This window comes from Ochotona curzoniae, unplaced genomic scaffold (assembly GCF_017591425.1).
Source record: "Ochotona curzoniae isolate NIBS_2020 unplaced genomic scaffold, NIBS_Ocur_1.0 contig_43, whole genome shotgun sequence".
NCBI lineage: Eukaryota > Metazoa > Chordata > Mammalia > Lagomorpha > Ochotonidae > Ochotona > Ochotona curzoniae.
In genome coordinates this window covers 12,001,853-12,019,470 of record NW_024466218.1, presented here as the reverse complement: position 1 = coordinate 12,019,470, position 17,618 = coordinate 12,001,853, and the positions used below count along the sequence as shown (strand labels likewise).

Below are 17,618 nucleotides of genomic sequence, written 5' to 3'. Positions count from 1 at the left end.
TCTTCAGTTTTGTTACAGTGTTGTTTATATGCCAAAATTAATGTTAAGCAGAGGTGCACTTCTGGTTTACTGTATTCTAACCACTAAGAAACAAACCCACAAATACTCCCAGACGTGGCTCTGCAGGTTTCTTCCCAGTTTTGATGAAATAGTCCCTGTTAACAAAAGCTTCCTACCTGCCCTGGGTGATCCAGCCTTGAACCATCTCGCCCCACCCCATCTAGTAACCCCACCATCCTCTGCCTAACTGGGATTTTCAGAGTTCCTTTGTAACTAAATTGCATGCAGTTTAGAAAAAAATTTCATGGACACATAGGGTGCTTAAATATAGCCAGCCTAAATTTGAAGATACATCAAAAAGTTCATGGAAAATTAAAAATTTTAGTGCAATGAATTTTTTAGTGCAATGAAAAAAATCCATGTTTTCATAATACATGGTTAGGTTATTTTTTGAAAATCCCTGGTATGCTACTGCACATATTGGCACTTCTATAGAGAGGGTTGATCCAGTTTTCAATTGAGTATCTGGCAATAGATGAAAGCAAGCCCTTCTGTCTGTCTCCCAGCAGGGCTCACTCAGCCCCGAGGTCCTTGGTTACTTTAAGTTTTCCTTTTGTTATTGTCTGGGGGTTTTGGGGTTTGGTTTTGTTTTGTCTTTGAAGACCCAGAGATTGGAGAACAAAGAATTCTGAGGAATAAGGGCCAGACGTCCATACCGTCTGCACCCTTCAGTCCCAGCTGCCTTGTTCAGTCCTTCCTGACTTCAGTGATGACTTCTAAACCTTATCGCCCAGACTGCCTCCTGCCAGTCACTGGCTATGGCTCAGTCACCTCGTATCAAACAACTCACCTTAATTTGTCATTTTGGAAGTAGAGCTTTGTTAAGGACACATCCGTATGTTCTCTAAAGCACCTAGTACCCAGGCCTTACCCATTGCTCCTGGCTTCAGATAGGTTCAGCTCCAGCCATTGTGACCATTTAGGGAGTAAACAAGCAGATGGAACATCTCTTTGTGTCTTCTTTCTCTGACCTCAAAATAAAAATAAAAATCTTTAAGAAAAAAGAAATAAAGGAACAAGGCCATCCAATTGGATGTGCTCAATAAGCCGGGTCACACGGATATTATATTATCTGCCGTGAGCCGGCCTGCCAGGTAGTAACAACGGAATGTACTAGTGAGGACCACTCAGGGACCCTGTCAAAACAAGCAAGAACACCAGAGCTGCAAAGTGGCATTCCATGAATTCACTGCAGAGTGAATCTGTCTCCTGTAGGAAATGAGTGCCCTGCCACAGAAGTGATCACAGTGACAGGATTCTGCCCACAGATCTGTTGCCTTTGCCGAGCAGAGAGTGCATCTTGGAAGCAGGATACATCACAGAGAGAGACACAAGAGGCCTGGAACTCCAGTTCCAAGGCCCCAAACACAACCAAGGTAAATGTGAACATGAAAAGGTTCTTTAAGGGTCCAGCATGGTAACCTAGTGGCTAAAGTCCTCCCCTTGCACACGCCGGGATCCCATATGGATGCTGGTTCATAACCCGACGGCCCTGTTTCCCATCCAGCTCCCTGCCTGTGACCTGGAAAAGTAGTCAAGGACGGCCCAGGGCCTTGGGACTCTGCACCCACGTGGGAGACCCGGAAGAGGCTCCTGGCTTCAGATCGGCATAGTATCGGCCCATTGCACTCACTTGGGGAGTGAATCATCGGACGGAAGATCTTCCTCTCTGTCTCTCCTCTCTGTATATCTGCCTTTCCAATAAAAAAATAATAATAATAAAAAAATCTTAAAAAAAAAAAGGAAAATGGAATTAAAAATTTGAATGCAAAAAAGCAATTGAATCCCTGCAGGATTTTTGGCAAGATCTGCGCTTTTTAGCAGGCACAAAGTAAGTAAAATGTAACAGCCCGTTGCCTCAGTCTCTCCAGCCATCTGCTGGACAGTGCCACAGGACACTTGCATCATCTCCAAGTTTCCTCAAGGAACACTATCTTAGACTAGGAATAGTTTTTTCACATAGAAATCCTCAGAATAAGTCTACTGAAAACGGCTTTTTATGTTAAAATCAAGAAAATACAGGCACTCCCTGCTTTTTAAGCTACTTGCTCTCTAAAACATCATTTCTATTTCTACTCTGCCTTTCAGTCACGTGTAGATTATAGGAAAAGCCAAGGATAACATTAACCTGCTGCTGCCTGTGCTGGCCACAGAACAGACTGCACATGAATGAGTTTGCCCCATTGGATGGTCAAAGACTCAGCCGCGAAGGCAGTTTAGTCTCTCCAGGCCTCTGTGTGAACTCCAAGTTGGAAAACTGAGAAACGGGGAAACTTGCAAGTATTCATGGCTGCCTACTTAGAGCAGTTCATCTCTGCCCAGGGAATAGGTGGGCCTGGCATTGGGATCACCCACTGGTCAGAAACAACTATTTCTCAAAGCACTTGCTACTGTTCTCCAGAGCAGTTACTTTGTTCTGCCCATAGCAGGAAGACTGACAGAATCCCTTGGAAATCAACCAGAGCTAGGACACAAACAGCCCCGAGAACAGTCACATCCACTGCAAATGAGAAACCTCATCCATGCACAACCTGCAAGTGAGGAACTAACCACTAAGGCTTAAGTGAAACCCCGGAAAAAATAGCTTACCTGGACTGTGGTTCCAGCTCACAGCTTGACACTTTGTAGCTTTATTTGGAAAAGGGGGGGCATCCTGGGGGACTGAGATGTAGGTCACTCAATGCCTGGTAGTTCTGGGGGCAATGTTTACTCCCACAGGGGGGTGCAACTCCGTGGCCACACAGGTTTGGGGACATGATATGAAGATTAGATAATGTGTGTTTATGATGTGATTTGGTGTCATCAGAAGAGCTAGGTTTTTCCTCTAAATCATGATTCTAAAACATTGCTTTGGCCTAATTACTCTCCTCACAAATCATGTTTCAAAGCTGCTTAAAAGAATCCGAATTCAGGTATAACCTCAAAAGTAGTTGAATCAAAACATAAGACAAAGTCAAAAATCCTACTTTTTTTCATAAGCTGTCCATCAACTCAAGAGTTAGAAAACTGATAGGTAACTAAATAGATTTAAGACATTGTATTTCAATAACCTTTATAATTTCAGAATCGTTTGTCTTCCAGAGGGAGAAAATTGTTTACTCTTTCCACCTGCTGACAGGCTACTGGATTAGAACTCATTTCCTTCCATAGAGACAGCATTTCTGAGGATGAGCTGAGCTGTGAATAGATTCCTTTATCCCTTGACATTTCCAATCTTGCGCCTAATCTCCTAGACCAAGAAAGACCCTGAAGTGGATTGGATTACTCTTTTCTGTAGTCAGACCTCCCCGCAGCTGCTGTGTGCTGAGTTCCAGTAAAATAACCTTGTCTGAATCAGGTTGTCATCAAGGAGCTGCTTTTTCAGGATCGGATAAAGCAGTGAGAAACACTCTGCCATACACCCAGCAATTTCTCTTCAGCTACCTTACTTTGTATTTGAGTCCTACTTGCAAGCTGGAATTTTAGGAAATAGTAATTACACTGGATACGTGACTCAAGTGGTTCTTTTTCGGGGGGAAGGGCTAGAGGACAGCTGTTATATCCTAGCCTGCTGCCCCACCCCTAACTGGCTACTGCCTGGACAAGTTTAAATGCATTCACTTCCGTACTGGAAGTAGGGTCTCTGAAAAGATAATTCTGAAAAGCCAGAAGCTAATCCAGCTGACTTAGTGGAGTGACTTGTCACAGAGAAGGAAAACACAATGGTGACACCCGCTTACCTTGTGGCTGGCTCAATGTGGTATCTGTAATAGCTTTAATTTGGTCAAGGTCCACTTTCTTCTGATTTCCACTTAAACCAGATAACAGATCATACTAAAATGAATAAAAGAAAATATGCTCAATGGAAACTGGTGGCTAAGTGCCTCTGATGGCAGCAGAGGAGGCAAGTGCAAGAGTCTGTTGACAATGGGGCTGAGAGGTACAGTGGGTGCAGCACTGGACGGAAACTTCAGTGTCCCAGTCATGTTTCACCAATGGCCAGATGTGCTGCTGTTAAGTGTTGCTTCAAAATACCTAGCCTACATCACTTTCCTGCCCCTGCATTGTGCACTGAATTGCAGAAGAGTCTAGTAACAAATCATGGTTACTAAGATAGTTAGGGAAAAAATTTTTTTAAAGTTCTTTATTCTTATTGGGGGGAAAAAAAGCAGATTTATAAAGAAAAAGAACTTCAACCTGCCAGCTCACTCCCTAAATGACCACTCAACAGCTGAAGCTAAGCTGATCTGAAGCCAGGAGCCCGGAGCTTTCTCTGGATATCACATGTTTGTGCAGGGTCCCAAGGCTTTGGGCTATGCTCTGTTGATTTCCCAGACCACAAGCAGGGAGCTGGATGGGAAGTGGAGCAGTCAGGACATGAATCAGTCCCCTAATGGGAAGCTGACAGTAGAGGTGGAAGATTAGCCAGTTAAACCAACATGTCGACCCCAAGGGAAAATTTTTACTTTGCTAATAGATGAACTATATGAACCATGAATTCCCCAGAGTCACAGATTTTTACTTCTTCAGGTATATCCTCAATTAAGAATTTGTTATGGACAATAATCAAATCATACAAAACTTAAGTTGTATCAGCACTCAAATGACCGTTCATACCTTTTCACCAATTGGGGGAAGCAATCCCATCCTGGTTTCACAAAAAATGCTCTTCCCCTCCTGAATCGCCCACTTGGAAAACGTTTCATTCAGACAATCCTCTCAAGTCCCAATGTTCCACTTCTGATCCAGCAGCTCATATGCCTGGAAAAGCAGCAAAAGTCGACCCAATTGCTAAGGCCCCTTCTGCCATATGGAGGATCTGCACAGAGTTCCAGGCTCCTGGATCCTGGCTGGCCTAGCCCTGGCTGTTGCAGCCATTTGAGGAGTGAACCAATAGATGGAAGACTCTCAATCAACTGAATTCAAAACCTTTCACCTCCCTCCCTCTCCATTTCTTCTCCCTTACTCTCATATTGTCTTTCAAATAAAGCAATCTTTGAAAAATATATTTTAAAATAATTCTGGAGGCTACAAGTATCATTGAGTCAAAATTAGGGCATCAAAGGGGCCCCTATGAGAGAATGTGCTATGAGAGAATCTGTTCCTCTTGGAGTTGAGTTGCTATAAACAATTCCTTGGTTTATAGCCGCACCACTCCAATCTCTGCTCCTATCTTCAGGCCATCTTCTTATGCTTTTTTATGAGATCTGCTGGGTTGTATTTTAAGGACTCTCAGGATTAGTTTAGTGCATCCCTATTTAATCTAGGATGATCTGCTCATATTAAAATCCTTAATCATATTTGTAAAAACAAAAAATTACAGATAAAAGGATTAGGACCTGCTATATTTGGGTGGTCATTGCTGAGCATACTATAGTGGCACTGGGCCATAGACACGGCAGTGGATTTGGGAGTTGTTGAAGATGTGACAGCACCCACAGATCACGAGCGTGGCAGCTAAGTCCACACTACTGGTCTCTGTTCTTCCTGCCTTCCCTGTGGTGAATGATGGACTTGGAAGAAAACAAGACTAGGGGGTCTTCAACCCTCCAAAGCCCTATGCACTCTCCTCCCCATACCATAACTAAAGAAAAAACTTGAAGATTACAAAGCCACTTTTAGTAGTTTTTTTTTTTAACTTTATCAGATTTATCATTTTGATCCATATTGAGACATAGGAATGAGAACATCTATTTCAGTGATCTGGGAGATAAGCAATAGTATCACATAAATGTAAGGGTGCCATTCACACAGATCTTTAAAGACAGATTTAGTAGTTTGAATTAAAAGTCACTAGTCCAGGCAGCCATAGTGGCAGCAGGGTGAGAAGTAATAAAATGAGAAATCCTTCATTTTCATTAAAAATGACATTTTAAGATGCCGACTTATAGCCCTGTTCCCCCAGTGGAACTGAATATGCCAAACAACTTGCAGTCCAGAGGCAGGAGAAATGATTCAGAAGTTTATGGAGCTGTCCTGCAAAGGGACTTTTACTGGTACCTCTTGGCACCCCCTTTGACCTTTACAGACACCCCACAGCTTCTGGGTTCATTCCCCATGGCATGTCTGTCCTGCCACTGAGTACACATTTCTCTGTGTGAAAAAGACAATAGACAGCAAGAGCTGGTCTCTTAACACCAATCCCCCATGCTCGTCTCATCTTACTGGACATGCAAAGCTGTTTAGTGAGGGTCTCAAAGTCTCCTCTGCCTGGCTTAGGACAAGCAGGGACCAGGCCTCATTTGCTAGGCAAACTGTGTGAAGATTGCTCAAACATGTCCTGATTGGTTTGTTACTCGAGAGTGTGAAAGTTACCAATGTCATTTATGTCTAACACTAACAAAAAATAAAGATAGAAGTCTATTAAGGAGGGACATCCACAAACTATGCTTATACCCTGCTCCCACCACTACAAACCTCCCCCTGTCCCCCCAAAAAGAGGAAATATTTTACAGACCACATCCTGTGGCACAAGTCACGCAAAGGAACAGCCAATCACACAAGAACAATTAGCCTCTCAAATAAGAACTCTGGTCTAGCGTACCATCTCCACTAATGAACGATGTCAACTTCTGTGTTCAGCCCCTGTAATCAATCCTCTCATTTCTAAACAACTTACCTGAACATCTCTTTCATCTTTTTAAAAGCATCACTCTGTTCCAGCCTCCTTTGGCTGTGCCTAGCAATGCATCTCTAATTGTTCCTAGCACATGCATGCCAGGGTTCAAATCCCACCACTGTTCCCACATAAACATCCTTGGAAGGCTGGTGCCTCTGACTTTCGTTTTAGGGTTCAAATAGTAATTAGACTCAGTTCTATTTGGGAACGTGTAATTGGTTTTTGCAACATGCTCAAAAGAGCATCTTTAGTATTGTCCTTAATTCCCATCCTGGAAAAAAAAAGAAAAGGTACCCTGTGACTCAGTGCTTTCCAAGCTGGTCTCCACCTTAGAAATCGGAGAGGGAGATGAGCAAATCCTTAACACATTGTGAGGTCACAGTGCCTGTTGGTAGGAAAAGAGCAGTTGATAGCTTTTGTTTTGCTTTTAACATCAATAGTTTGTGGAACACCAGGGAGGCCCAAAGTGCAGAATAGGAACCACCACCTGACATTATCCCCAGACTACAGTGAGCTACTCAAGATGTCATTTCCAAAAAGATACTCTTTACCTTGCTGGAAGCAGTGAGTTTTCTTTGCTTGCTCCTGAAAAGACAAATAAAATTAACGTTTGGTTTATTCAGTCCCTTCCCTCCAAATGTAACTCTTTTATTCTACAGCCTAAATTAACAGTGGAACACCAATAGCCAATCTGGTCACCAAACACCGTGACAAAGACAGATTCACCATCCCAAGTGATAACAGAAACTCCAGGTCTGGGTTCAATGCCAAGGCAACAGACAGTTGTCCTCACAAACTCGTAAACCGCATGTGGGATTTTGCAAGTGTTATCTAGAATCATAAGGAAAAGGAATGTTAATATCCCATGTATTCCCTTCGATAGTGATTAAATAAATTCAGTGGTAATATATACACCTTAACTCTTCCCTTTATTAAGGTTATTCACAAATGCCCGCTCACTGTCTCAGCAGGGACACAGTCACAGTCCCTAACAGTGTGAACATACTACCTTTGGCTCTTCAGGCAGTACTGTTGCACACCATCTACAAGTCAAGCATGCCTAATGCATGGTCAGGGTTTTCTAAGTAGGTCAAGATGGGATAATCTTTCAACTTTCCCGCAACTAGCAAATACTCCCTGCTGTGGGTTACCTTTCCCTGTTTTCAGAGGTTGGGGTTCTTCACTGGGAACCATGTGACTGAGGGCCAAGCAGCTTTTGAGGGGCACCAGCCCCCAACTTCACTCTGTGGTGCTCTCTCTTGGCACCTTCCGCTAGATGCTTTAGCTCTTGTACCTACCCAACAGCTAACTGTGAAATTAGTACTAATTGTGAAATTCTAAAGTTCTCCAAAGACGTTTTAAACTTCTGTTTTGTCTGATCAAATACATGTTTGAAGAATGTGTTTACATTGAGAGGCATGAAAGTGCATTGCAGAATGGTCCAGATGTGTACAATGAATGTGGTGTCACAACCATCCCCCTCCAAGATGATATACACTAGACTAACAAAAGCTAATGTGTCCCACAGCAAAAACTTAGGATGTGCACAGAGTGGCTGCCACTCATTCTATAAACAAAACACAAGCCAAAGCCGGCCCCACAACCACAGGCCTTCCCAGCAGGGCTCCTTCTGGCAAACCTGGGGAGAGGTATTGCTGAATCAGAAGGAGGTGAGCCCGTGATGCTGCAGAAGGTCCTATACCCAAGTAGAAGAGAAAGTTCTAGCCATGACATTAAACTCTATTTATTTAGTATTTGAAACATGGTGTACATTTATGAATTTGTATAAACATTTAGTACATCTGAAATCCACAACTGGAAACCAATCTGTGCTTGCTTTTGTGTACAAGTTTGGAGTTTACATCTGGAGATGCTGCTATGATGGAAATCCAGCCTGTAGAACTAGCCAAATTGCCTCAGAACACCTGGGACAGGTGACACCTGACCCAGAAAAGGTATCACACGTTAGGACTAACAAACCAGATGGCAGGAACACAAGAGAGACACAGCCAACACAATGGAGGAATCATATGTGGGAGACCGCTGGAGGTCCATGGCTCATGAAGCAGGCAGCCTGAGCCATGTGGGGACACCCGTAGGAGTCCTCCCTTCCAGCACCCTTGGGTGTTAATGTCCAGTCTCCCCCTTTTCCGTGCAGAAGGGGCTGCAGCCAGCAATGGCTTGCTCTCTGCTCCGTACACTTCTCAGGGTGTGCTATGAGTGTCACAGCTGCAACTCAGAGGTGCCAGCCAGACCCAGGGCTCTAGCCTCTTCCGGAGTCAGGCCGCTCTTCAAGGTCCTTCGCACTGTAATGCATCCACGGGTCAAAGGGAAGAGAAGAAAAAGTTTATTAGCACAAGGCATGCAACATTCAAGACACCAAACCCACCTTCTCCCGGCTGCTGATAAGCCCTTGGGTTCTGACTACAGGGCAGGAAGAGTCTTGGGTTACAACAGACTGATTTGAGAGCTTGAAGAGTCAAGAGCAATGAATGAGAGGTGTGCGTGTGTGTAGAGGGAGACTTACAAAGAAGGGAGAAGACAGGTGTGACAATTCCCCAGGAGGCTTCTGAAGAGTAGGGGGGAAAAATGGCCAGGTGCAAGTGGCATGTAGAAATCTCATCTTTCCAGCTAAGGAGCGATCAGAGCAAGAAACATAACCATGGGGCCCAGGACAAAGTGACCCCATGACATGCATGGAGTAGGATAACTAGAGCCCAGCAAGAGGTCCAGCAGAATCCAACAACACTACGGACCTGCAATCCGAGCAACAACAGGGATGCATGTGAAAGCCCATGATCTTCCCAGCCAGGGGCCATGGTCAGGATGAGCCTCTCCAAGCGCATAGGTGTTAGTCTCAACTCATTAAAGGCCCTCTGGGACAATGATCTAAACAAAGGGTGGTGTTGCTGGGTGGACTGGGTATATGACCTCAAAATGTTGCCCTCAAGGAAGGCCAACAACCACCTTCCACAAGGTAACACCAGCAACTAGAGGAACACTCATACGTAACTATGTAAAATGTGTTTACCTTGGCACATTAGTTTTTCCTTCCCACTGCTTAGAACTGATCAGTTTTGATGACAAAATAAAAGTGGCATAAGAATGAAGATGGCAGGTCCTTTCACTTGAAAGGGCAACTGATTACATTTCCCTGAGTTTGCTCATTGTGTTTGGCCTATTCTGTATTTCTTTCAAAGGCCTACAGAGCTTGAAATATTTATTCCAATTTTAGAATAAGTTTGTTATTAAACTTCCTTCCAGTCTAAATCCCAAATCAAAACTCTGAGATGCAGAGAAAGTGAAGCTTGCTCCCAGCGTCTTTCCAGACACAGCACTTCTCATCCACTCCCACCCCCATCATACCCACTCATGCCAAGGCCAGGACATTATCTCTGTAATATACACCTTATTTTATAGGCTTCCTCATCATCCCCAGGATAAAAGCTCATTCTGATGTGGACAAGAGATCTGTCCTTCCAGTAGAACGAACAAGGGCTAGCATCTATTAATAAATGACTTGGTTTCTGCACTCTGAGAAACCAGTGCCTTAAATAGGGGTTGACATGTAATCTACCAATTAGTCAAGCAACAAATAACTAATTTATTATCTACTATCTAATAACTATATTATCTACTTGCTACTTGTTGAATTCTTTGATTAGTGGAGGGTTAAGCTTGTGATTATAAAGTATTTTGAAAGTGTGTCATTATATGAATTAAAAGGAGAAATGGTAGGAGGAGGGTAGGATGACAAGCATTGTGCATGTAAATCTGTATATATGAAGTAGATGAAATTTGTTCCCTTTAAATATTAAAAATTCAAAGCAAAAAATCATTGTCTGTTTGACATTTAATTCAAAGAATGTAAATTCTCATGAAAGTTTCACAGGCATCAAACATGAATTTTGAGAGGTACACAGGGATATCCTCAGACCATGCCACCCTGTGTCACTATATTTCTAGCCCTGGCTTTGGGTCCAAGAGCTGTCCCTCTGCCATCACTTTTGCACTAGCGAGCTCACCTGCCCTACACCTTGGCATCTTGGAATCCAGACTGAGTGTCCAATTCCACCAAATGAAATGTTTGACTCCAGAGTCTGGGCTAGAGGCAGATCACATTTAACTGAGTAATGGAATTTGTTCTATGGGGTAACAGTAAAAATAGTAGGTTGAAATAATCTTTTTACGTTCTTTAAACATTCTTTCAAGTGTTTATTAAAGAAAAATAACAATATCAACTAAGATAAAATGTTCCCTCATTGTGAGAGACAGCTGTGACCTCTTAAAGAAGATGTAAGACATTTCCCAGCAAGGTCGTCCACATGGCACTAAATGGGCACTAAATTGTGTTTCAGTACCTGCAGAAGATGCAATAGGCATGTGTCTATGAATCATAATCTTCATGCCTGTGGGGATTCAAAAAGCCTGTGGAAAATGCAACTAAAATAGTTAAAGAAAGTTTAGTTTTGGTGCAATGCAAAACAAGTTGAAACCCATACATAGTTTTTCATCATGTGCCTCTTCCATGAGCTTTAGCGGATCCCTTGCATGTTCTTGACTGAATGACTATTGAGGACTGCACAGACTGGCAAACATTTTTGCCCATGCAAGTGTTTAAAGATGCTTCTGTAATACTTTGACTCAAACATCTACTTTAATCCTGTAGCTGTCAAGTTCAGTTTCCCATAAATACCTGAATAAGGACCTTGGCACCTACAGCACATGTCAAGTTTCCCTAATTAGATATGGCTATTGGACCAGCCACACCAGTGGGACAGGCTTAGAGATAAGAGCAAAGCTCAGTAGTGTCTGCCTCAGCCTTCCTACCACACCATTCCACCCCGGCGCCACTCACAGATATAACGCTCCTCTAGGATACTCTCTCTGTTCTCCCTCATTCACCAGTTGGGCTCCTGCACCCTCTGCTTTGGGGCAAGCCAGTATGCATTTAGTTTCCTTTGCTTACCAGCTATGCCCCTGAAAAGTACCAAATAGTAATACAAACAATAATTTTTAAAAAGTTATTACTCATCTGCAGGGTCTACTTTCTGTAGGCCTTCACAATAATGCACATAGATCCTCTTGGAAATATACTACCCCCTTAGTATAAGGAAAAAGATCTCAGGAATCTGAATCCTTCCTTTGGTAGAGTCGATGTAACTTTCCTATGTAGTGTAAAAAGAGAGTAGGGAAATGAAAATAGTCTCTGAGGTCAGTCATGTGCCCTAGTGCAAGTTCTGCACCTTTGGTTACCCTTGGAGTGTTGGCTGCTTCCCCCCTGCCCACCACCATTACACACAACTGCTCGTGGACTCACTTGTCACACAGTAAATGCCACTTGAGCATCTACTCTGAGTCAAGAGTTGAAGACAGAATCTTGAGGTCAGGAAAGTAGAGTTCTCCCAGGGACATTCTGCAAGGAGAAACGCTGAGGGAGGCAGACCACATCTAGATAAGGAGCTGGCTTTCACTCAGTTTTCAGAAAACCGGAAAGGGCTAAGGATGCAACAGAACAAGAGACCTCGCCAAGAGGGAGACTGCAGGAGGTGGAATTGCACAAGCCAAACTTCCAAGGCAGACACAACCCTTCCTGCAACTAGCGACATTTCTCTGTTAGTGTGCAGATGAGAAGGGGCCAGCTGGAGATCTGATGAGAACAACTGGGCACTTTCTGCTCCCGGTCACCAGGCCTCACTTGAACACTTTGGCACCATCAAAGCTGAATCAAGGTTGCATTCCAGCCTTCCACAAGTGACTGCCTTCCCTCTCCAAGCTGCTAAACAGAGAATAGACTGCAAATGTTTACCCCTGTCTGCCTCATGGCTGTAGACTGTGTGGGTCATTCTGTTGGCACCAGCAACGGCCTTTGTGTCCCAGGCCCTTGTGGCAGGTTTTAGACTACAGTGACAGCAAGGGACACCAACATGCAGCACAACGAGCTGTGTTTGGAATCAAGGCAACATCTTAAGATGTTTTTCTCTCCTTTTCCTCCCTTAGTAATAAAAACCAAGTGAATTCTACAAAGTGCTATCAGGTGTTTCTGTGGCAAGAGGTATCAAATTTGAACAACAATGATGCTAGTGGCTACCACTGCCAAGAATCTACCTGACTTCTGTAATCTGGACACGCTCTGAAATGGGTACTGTTAGCACTTCATCAAGAAGTAAGCCAATGGTGGCACACAGAGATCAAGGTAGAGGCCCAAGGATTTGAGCCAGAAGGTTGAACACAGCTGTGGCCTGATGAAGCCAGGCAAGATACTCTTATGTTTCTCACACTGATGAGAAAGAGATCCAGCTTGATATGCACATGAGAGAAACCCATTTGTGTTCCTTCTCTTTTGTATCAAAGACAGGTCTTTGATTTTGTGTCTGTACATAATGCTAAACATTGTGTGTTGGCTTAAGCCCTAAAATGTTTCCAGAATGTGTCATTGGCCCTGCTGCAGCTCAGAACTGCTCCTGGTGTCATCTCTGCTGATGGGAGCCAGAACAGCAGGTCTAAGTCATGCCCCTTTGGATTTCAATATAGAAGAATTGTTTTAGGATGAGTAGTTCCTTGTGATTTGATGTGAGATTTCCTGCGGGCTTTTTGTTTTGCTTTGCCTAGATCAATTTCAATTATTTAACCATCTGAGCTCTTTTCTGCCTCCATCTTTCATTCACATAAAATCCTATCAAACACAGAGGTTTCGCAAATCAGTGGGCATTCTATAAATAACTGGCCAGTACTTTTCAAAAGTGTAAGAGATACAAAGTGTACTCCCTGGGCCTCAGAGATGGTGGCAAGATGTACTGTGGGACCCTGAGGAACAGAGAGGACATTCACTGGAAAACCAGTGAAATATGAAAAAAGCCCAGCATTTGGGCTAGTTCTTCTGTTTCTATATTAGTTTTTTAATTTGGATAAATTGTTCTACAGAAAATTGAGTAAAGAGCACAACGTTTCTGTAAGTCTAAATTCTTTAAAAAGCAGAAAAAAAAAAAAAAAAGAAACCCTGGGGAAGAACATTGGGCACAACAGGTGAAGCTGCCACCTGGGACTCTGGCATCCCATTTCATCATTGATTTGAGCCCCAGATGTCCCGCTTTTAACCAAGCTACCTGGTAACGTTGCTGGATAGGCAACAGATGATGATTCAAATGTTTGGGATCCGCATGGGAGACCTGCATAGAGCTCAAGGCTCCAGCTTCAGCCTGACCCAGCTCCTGCTGTTGTGACCATCTGGGGAGCAGGCCAGCAGATGAAGATCTCTCTGTTGTTCTTTCAAATAAATACAAAAATCTTTAATAAATAAATACACACATATAAGTCCTGGGTCAGCAACAGTGGAAATTCCTCATCCTGGCTAACTTATACTCAACAAGTTTGAACAATGTATACAGGTGAGCAAATGTGCCTGGGGAGGCCCAGCACACTTCACTTTAACCCTGGTTGGGATCACACAGTAGCCAGGCCTGGACCCCTAACTATTTGAGTGGGATGCAGAGGAAAGTCCTGACTCGTGTGATGATGGAGTGAAATCCCTGAGTTTCTCCTGACCCACAGAAGTTCCCTCTAGCTGAAACAGGTCTCAGAAATCCCCACCACATTGAGCACTTTGAATAGTCAACAACCATTGGCCTGGCTACAGTGGCCTTGGCTGCACACAGTCCTGCCCACAGTTCCTCCTGTAACTTGTGGCTACCTCAGCATCCGGGACTCCCTGAGAACTCTTTGGTACCTTGATAGGAAATGAACAAGAAGGAATCAGTGAAATGTAAAAATGAATATCTCCACAGTTTTTGTGCACAGAAACAAAAGCAGGATGGCTCAGGAATCCACGGCCTTGGAATTTGCAGCATCGTTGTATGTTGTGGGTCGGACAAAACTAACTGCTCTTTTCCCAGTTCCTCAGTCATCTGTCTAGAAAGTCACAACACTGAGAGCCAACTACAGCCTTGGTGTGTACAGAAACAACCCCATTAAACTGGAGTCCTGGGGGGTGTGGGGTGTCAAAACAGAGAAGTAAACACAGATATGGTCTCCTTAAGGCAGGGAGCAAGGGGAGGTGGAGTTGGGAGCGAGGTGGTTGATGGTATCAGGTGACAAGTGCAGCACCTAAGCATTGACAGCCAACTTCAAACTCCCAGCAGCACTAGAACCCTTGGGAAATGAACAGGTACCTGTTACAGGTGCCTCATGGAGCCCTCCCACCTATCCTGGGAGGCGGGCACTCCTGTCCTCACTGTATCCAAGGACACTGAAGCCGAGTGAGGGCAAGTAACTTAGGTGAGACGCAGTCTCCACTTGCTGTATGCATGTGTGAATTCCTGAATGAGGAAATGGAGTCTGCTGATCTTGGCAATAAAGATGAAGTTCTATCCTATCCCATTGCAAGGTTTTGGTACTGCCAGAGAACCCTTAAATGAGTGCTTGTCTTGGGCTCACTACAACTCATGGAGACAGGAAGGACACTCAGATTGTTTTTGTAGATCCTGCCCCCTTTTGAGGCTCCTCTGCAAGCCAAGTGGTGCCCAGCTCACACACAGACATGGTGGAGGACTTCAGAGCCAGCCTGCACTTGCAGTATGTCAGTTCTCTCACTTGGGAGAGTGGCTTGACAAAAACAAAGCAGGTGTAGCACCTGCAGAGCAGTGTACACCGTCCTGCTTCCAGTTCTCTAACTCCAAAGCTTCTACTTGAGCCCTCATGTTCTGCTTTTTTAAAAAACCTCATCAAGTCCTGCCCTTTGCCTGGGCCAGCCCTGGAGCAGAGTACCATCCTTTAACACGTAGGGATATTCCACATAGGTTGACTCAGAGTGTTTGGGGTTTCTCTCAAACATGCTCTGTTTATCCTCCTATTCCATGTCCTTTGCACTGGGGCAGGTGCCCTCAGCTGTCCTAGAGGAGTTGTCAGTCCATCCTTAATGACCAGTGACACTGTCACTGAAGAGACAAAGTCTGAGAAACTCTAGTCCTCTGATTTAACTTCTTACTTTATGGAAACCAAGAAAGTTAGTTGTCAACTGCCCTTCAAAAAGACTGTTGAAGTTCATAGGAGAGACACACATAGTGAGGAGGGGGTCGAGGTGTGAGGGGACAGAAGTCAGGTTTATAATCAGAGTTTTCCACAGCACCTTGGAATTGGTTTTCTGGCTCTTCCCATTAAAAACCTGCTCCGGTAGGAGTGACCATACTTAGGTTCTCAACCAGTGAAGGGATTGGTCTATTATTTGCATGTCTTATCAAAGTGATGACATTTTTATAAAACCATAGCCCTGAGCCCTAAACTTCATGGCCATATGACAGATGGGGTCCAAAATCCTCCTTTAGGGGTAATTCAACAACAACAACAACAACAACAACAAATTAGTTCCTTAACTGTACTAACTAGGACAGGGTCTGGACTCCCCTAGCGAAAGAGAAAAGACTGGGAATTCTTAATACCAGGCTGTTTTCTTGGATAGGTTAGCTGGAAGCCACAAGCTGGCACCCAGCCGGGCAAACCTACTCTCAGAGATGGATCCAAGAGAAAAAGGAATGAGGCAGCTGCATGGGAGTTGTCCTCTCCTCCCCAACCTGGCCCTGTCCTACAGAATCAAAACAGGAAGGACTCCTCTAACACCATCAAATTCCATCGATTTCTACAAAAGGCCAAGAGGATGGTCATCACTGGGACCAAACATATCAATCAGTGAAAAGAAACCAAAACCAGAAACAGGCCAAGCACACCAAGAACACTCTCCCCTGGATACAGCCACTGAGTGACTGGAGAGCACTGGCTGGAATCTGGGAGTCGTACCAGGTGAGCTGAAGTGACCATTTCACAGGGTATACCATGAATATGTCCATGAATTATCCAGACAGTGCCTAACATTTACCTAATGAGATTCAGATTGGTAGCAGCAGGAAAAATAGCAGACCTGGCATGGGCACCCCCAAATGGGCTCAGCTGCCCTTGACATACCCAATTGACTTCATATTTCAGGCTGGGAAGGCCTACATCAGCATCAAACATGAAGGCAAATATTTAGTTATTTCTGAAGAACCTCAAGTGGCCCACTGGCCATGAACTTGAGGTTATAGGACAGACTGTTTAGTCTCCTATAATAGTTGGCCACTTAGTGTCTTTGGCGAAATGAGTTACAGCTCAAGTATGTTGGTTTATTCATTATCTACTTTCCTCATTGCAACCATTGAACAATCAAACGAAATATAGCCTTGTCTCAGGTTGAAGCCCAAAACACTAGGACACACACAGATTTTGCGGATTATTTTTTTCCTTATTCCTTTAACCTCTTCTGGAAAAGCTGGAGTTTATCATTCCATTATTAGAAAAGTGAAAGCCTAACCTACCCCATGTTAACTTTCTGTTGATACTGTGATTACTAATAAATGAAACCCATTACAGAGAAACACTCATATACATGCTGTGCAATGTTTCTAAGAGTAACTGTCATGGGAAAAGATTTTTTATTTGACCAAATAAAAAATATACGGCTGTTTTGCATCAAATTGGAATGGAAACAATACCACAGGAAATTATTTTAGGTCAACCACAAAAACAGATAAAATCTCTCTCTGGCCAGATTGGAGAGGAAAATTAATTCTAATTGTGCTGTTGTTTCCAGCAACACTTTGTGTCTTTCTACAAATTTCATTCTCTCCAGACCAGAGGGTTAGGCCAATGCAGGCATGTGAGCTCAAAGGAACACATGCCCTTGGCCTCTAGGGACTGGCTAGGCCAATGTCTTGAACTGTGTTTTTCTGAGCTCCCTGCTGACCCAACACCGCCTTCCTTTCGTGGGGAATTTCCTATGCTGGCAGTCTTTCTGCACCTGCTTCCTAAGCCCACCCCACCACAGCTCTTTCCACATCTGTCCCCATGATTCTTGCATTGCAGTCAGGTCCAGAGCTAACTAGTAATGGCTCCTGTGATTTGATTATCAGTAATTAACTGAAAGGTAAGAAGG

The 17,618-nt window shown here is 43.9% G+C and overlaps 1 protein-coding gene across 5 annotated transcripts in view; it reads right to left on the bottom strand.

Annotated features, from left to right (window-relative positions):
- Positions 1-8,575: 8,575 nt before the first annotated feature.
- The window catches only part of FHOD3 (formin homology 2 domain containing 3), a 431,569-nt gene continuing 422,526 nt past the window's right edge, over positions 8,576-17,618 (bottom strand). For all 5 annotated transcript variants that reach the window (XM_040984913.1, XM_040984917.1, XM_040984914.1 and 2 more), the window contains one exon: positions 8,576-8,964. In XM_040984913.1, coding sequence (XP_040840847.1) covers positions 8,882-8,964 — 83 coding nt within the window. In that variant the 3' untranslated portion in view covers positions 8,576-8,881. The remainder of the gene's footprint in view (positions 8,965-17,618) is intronic.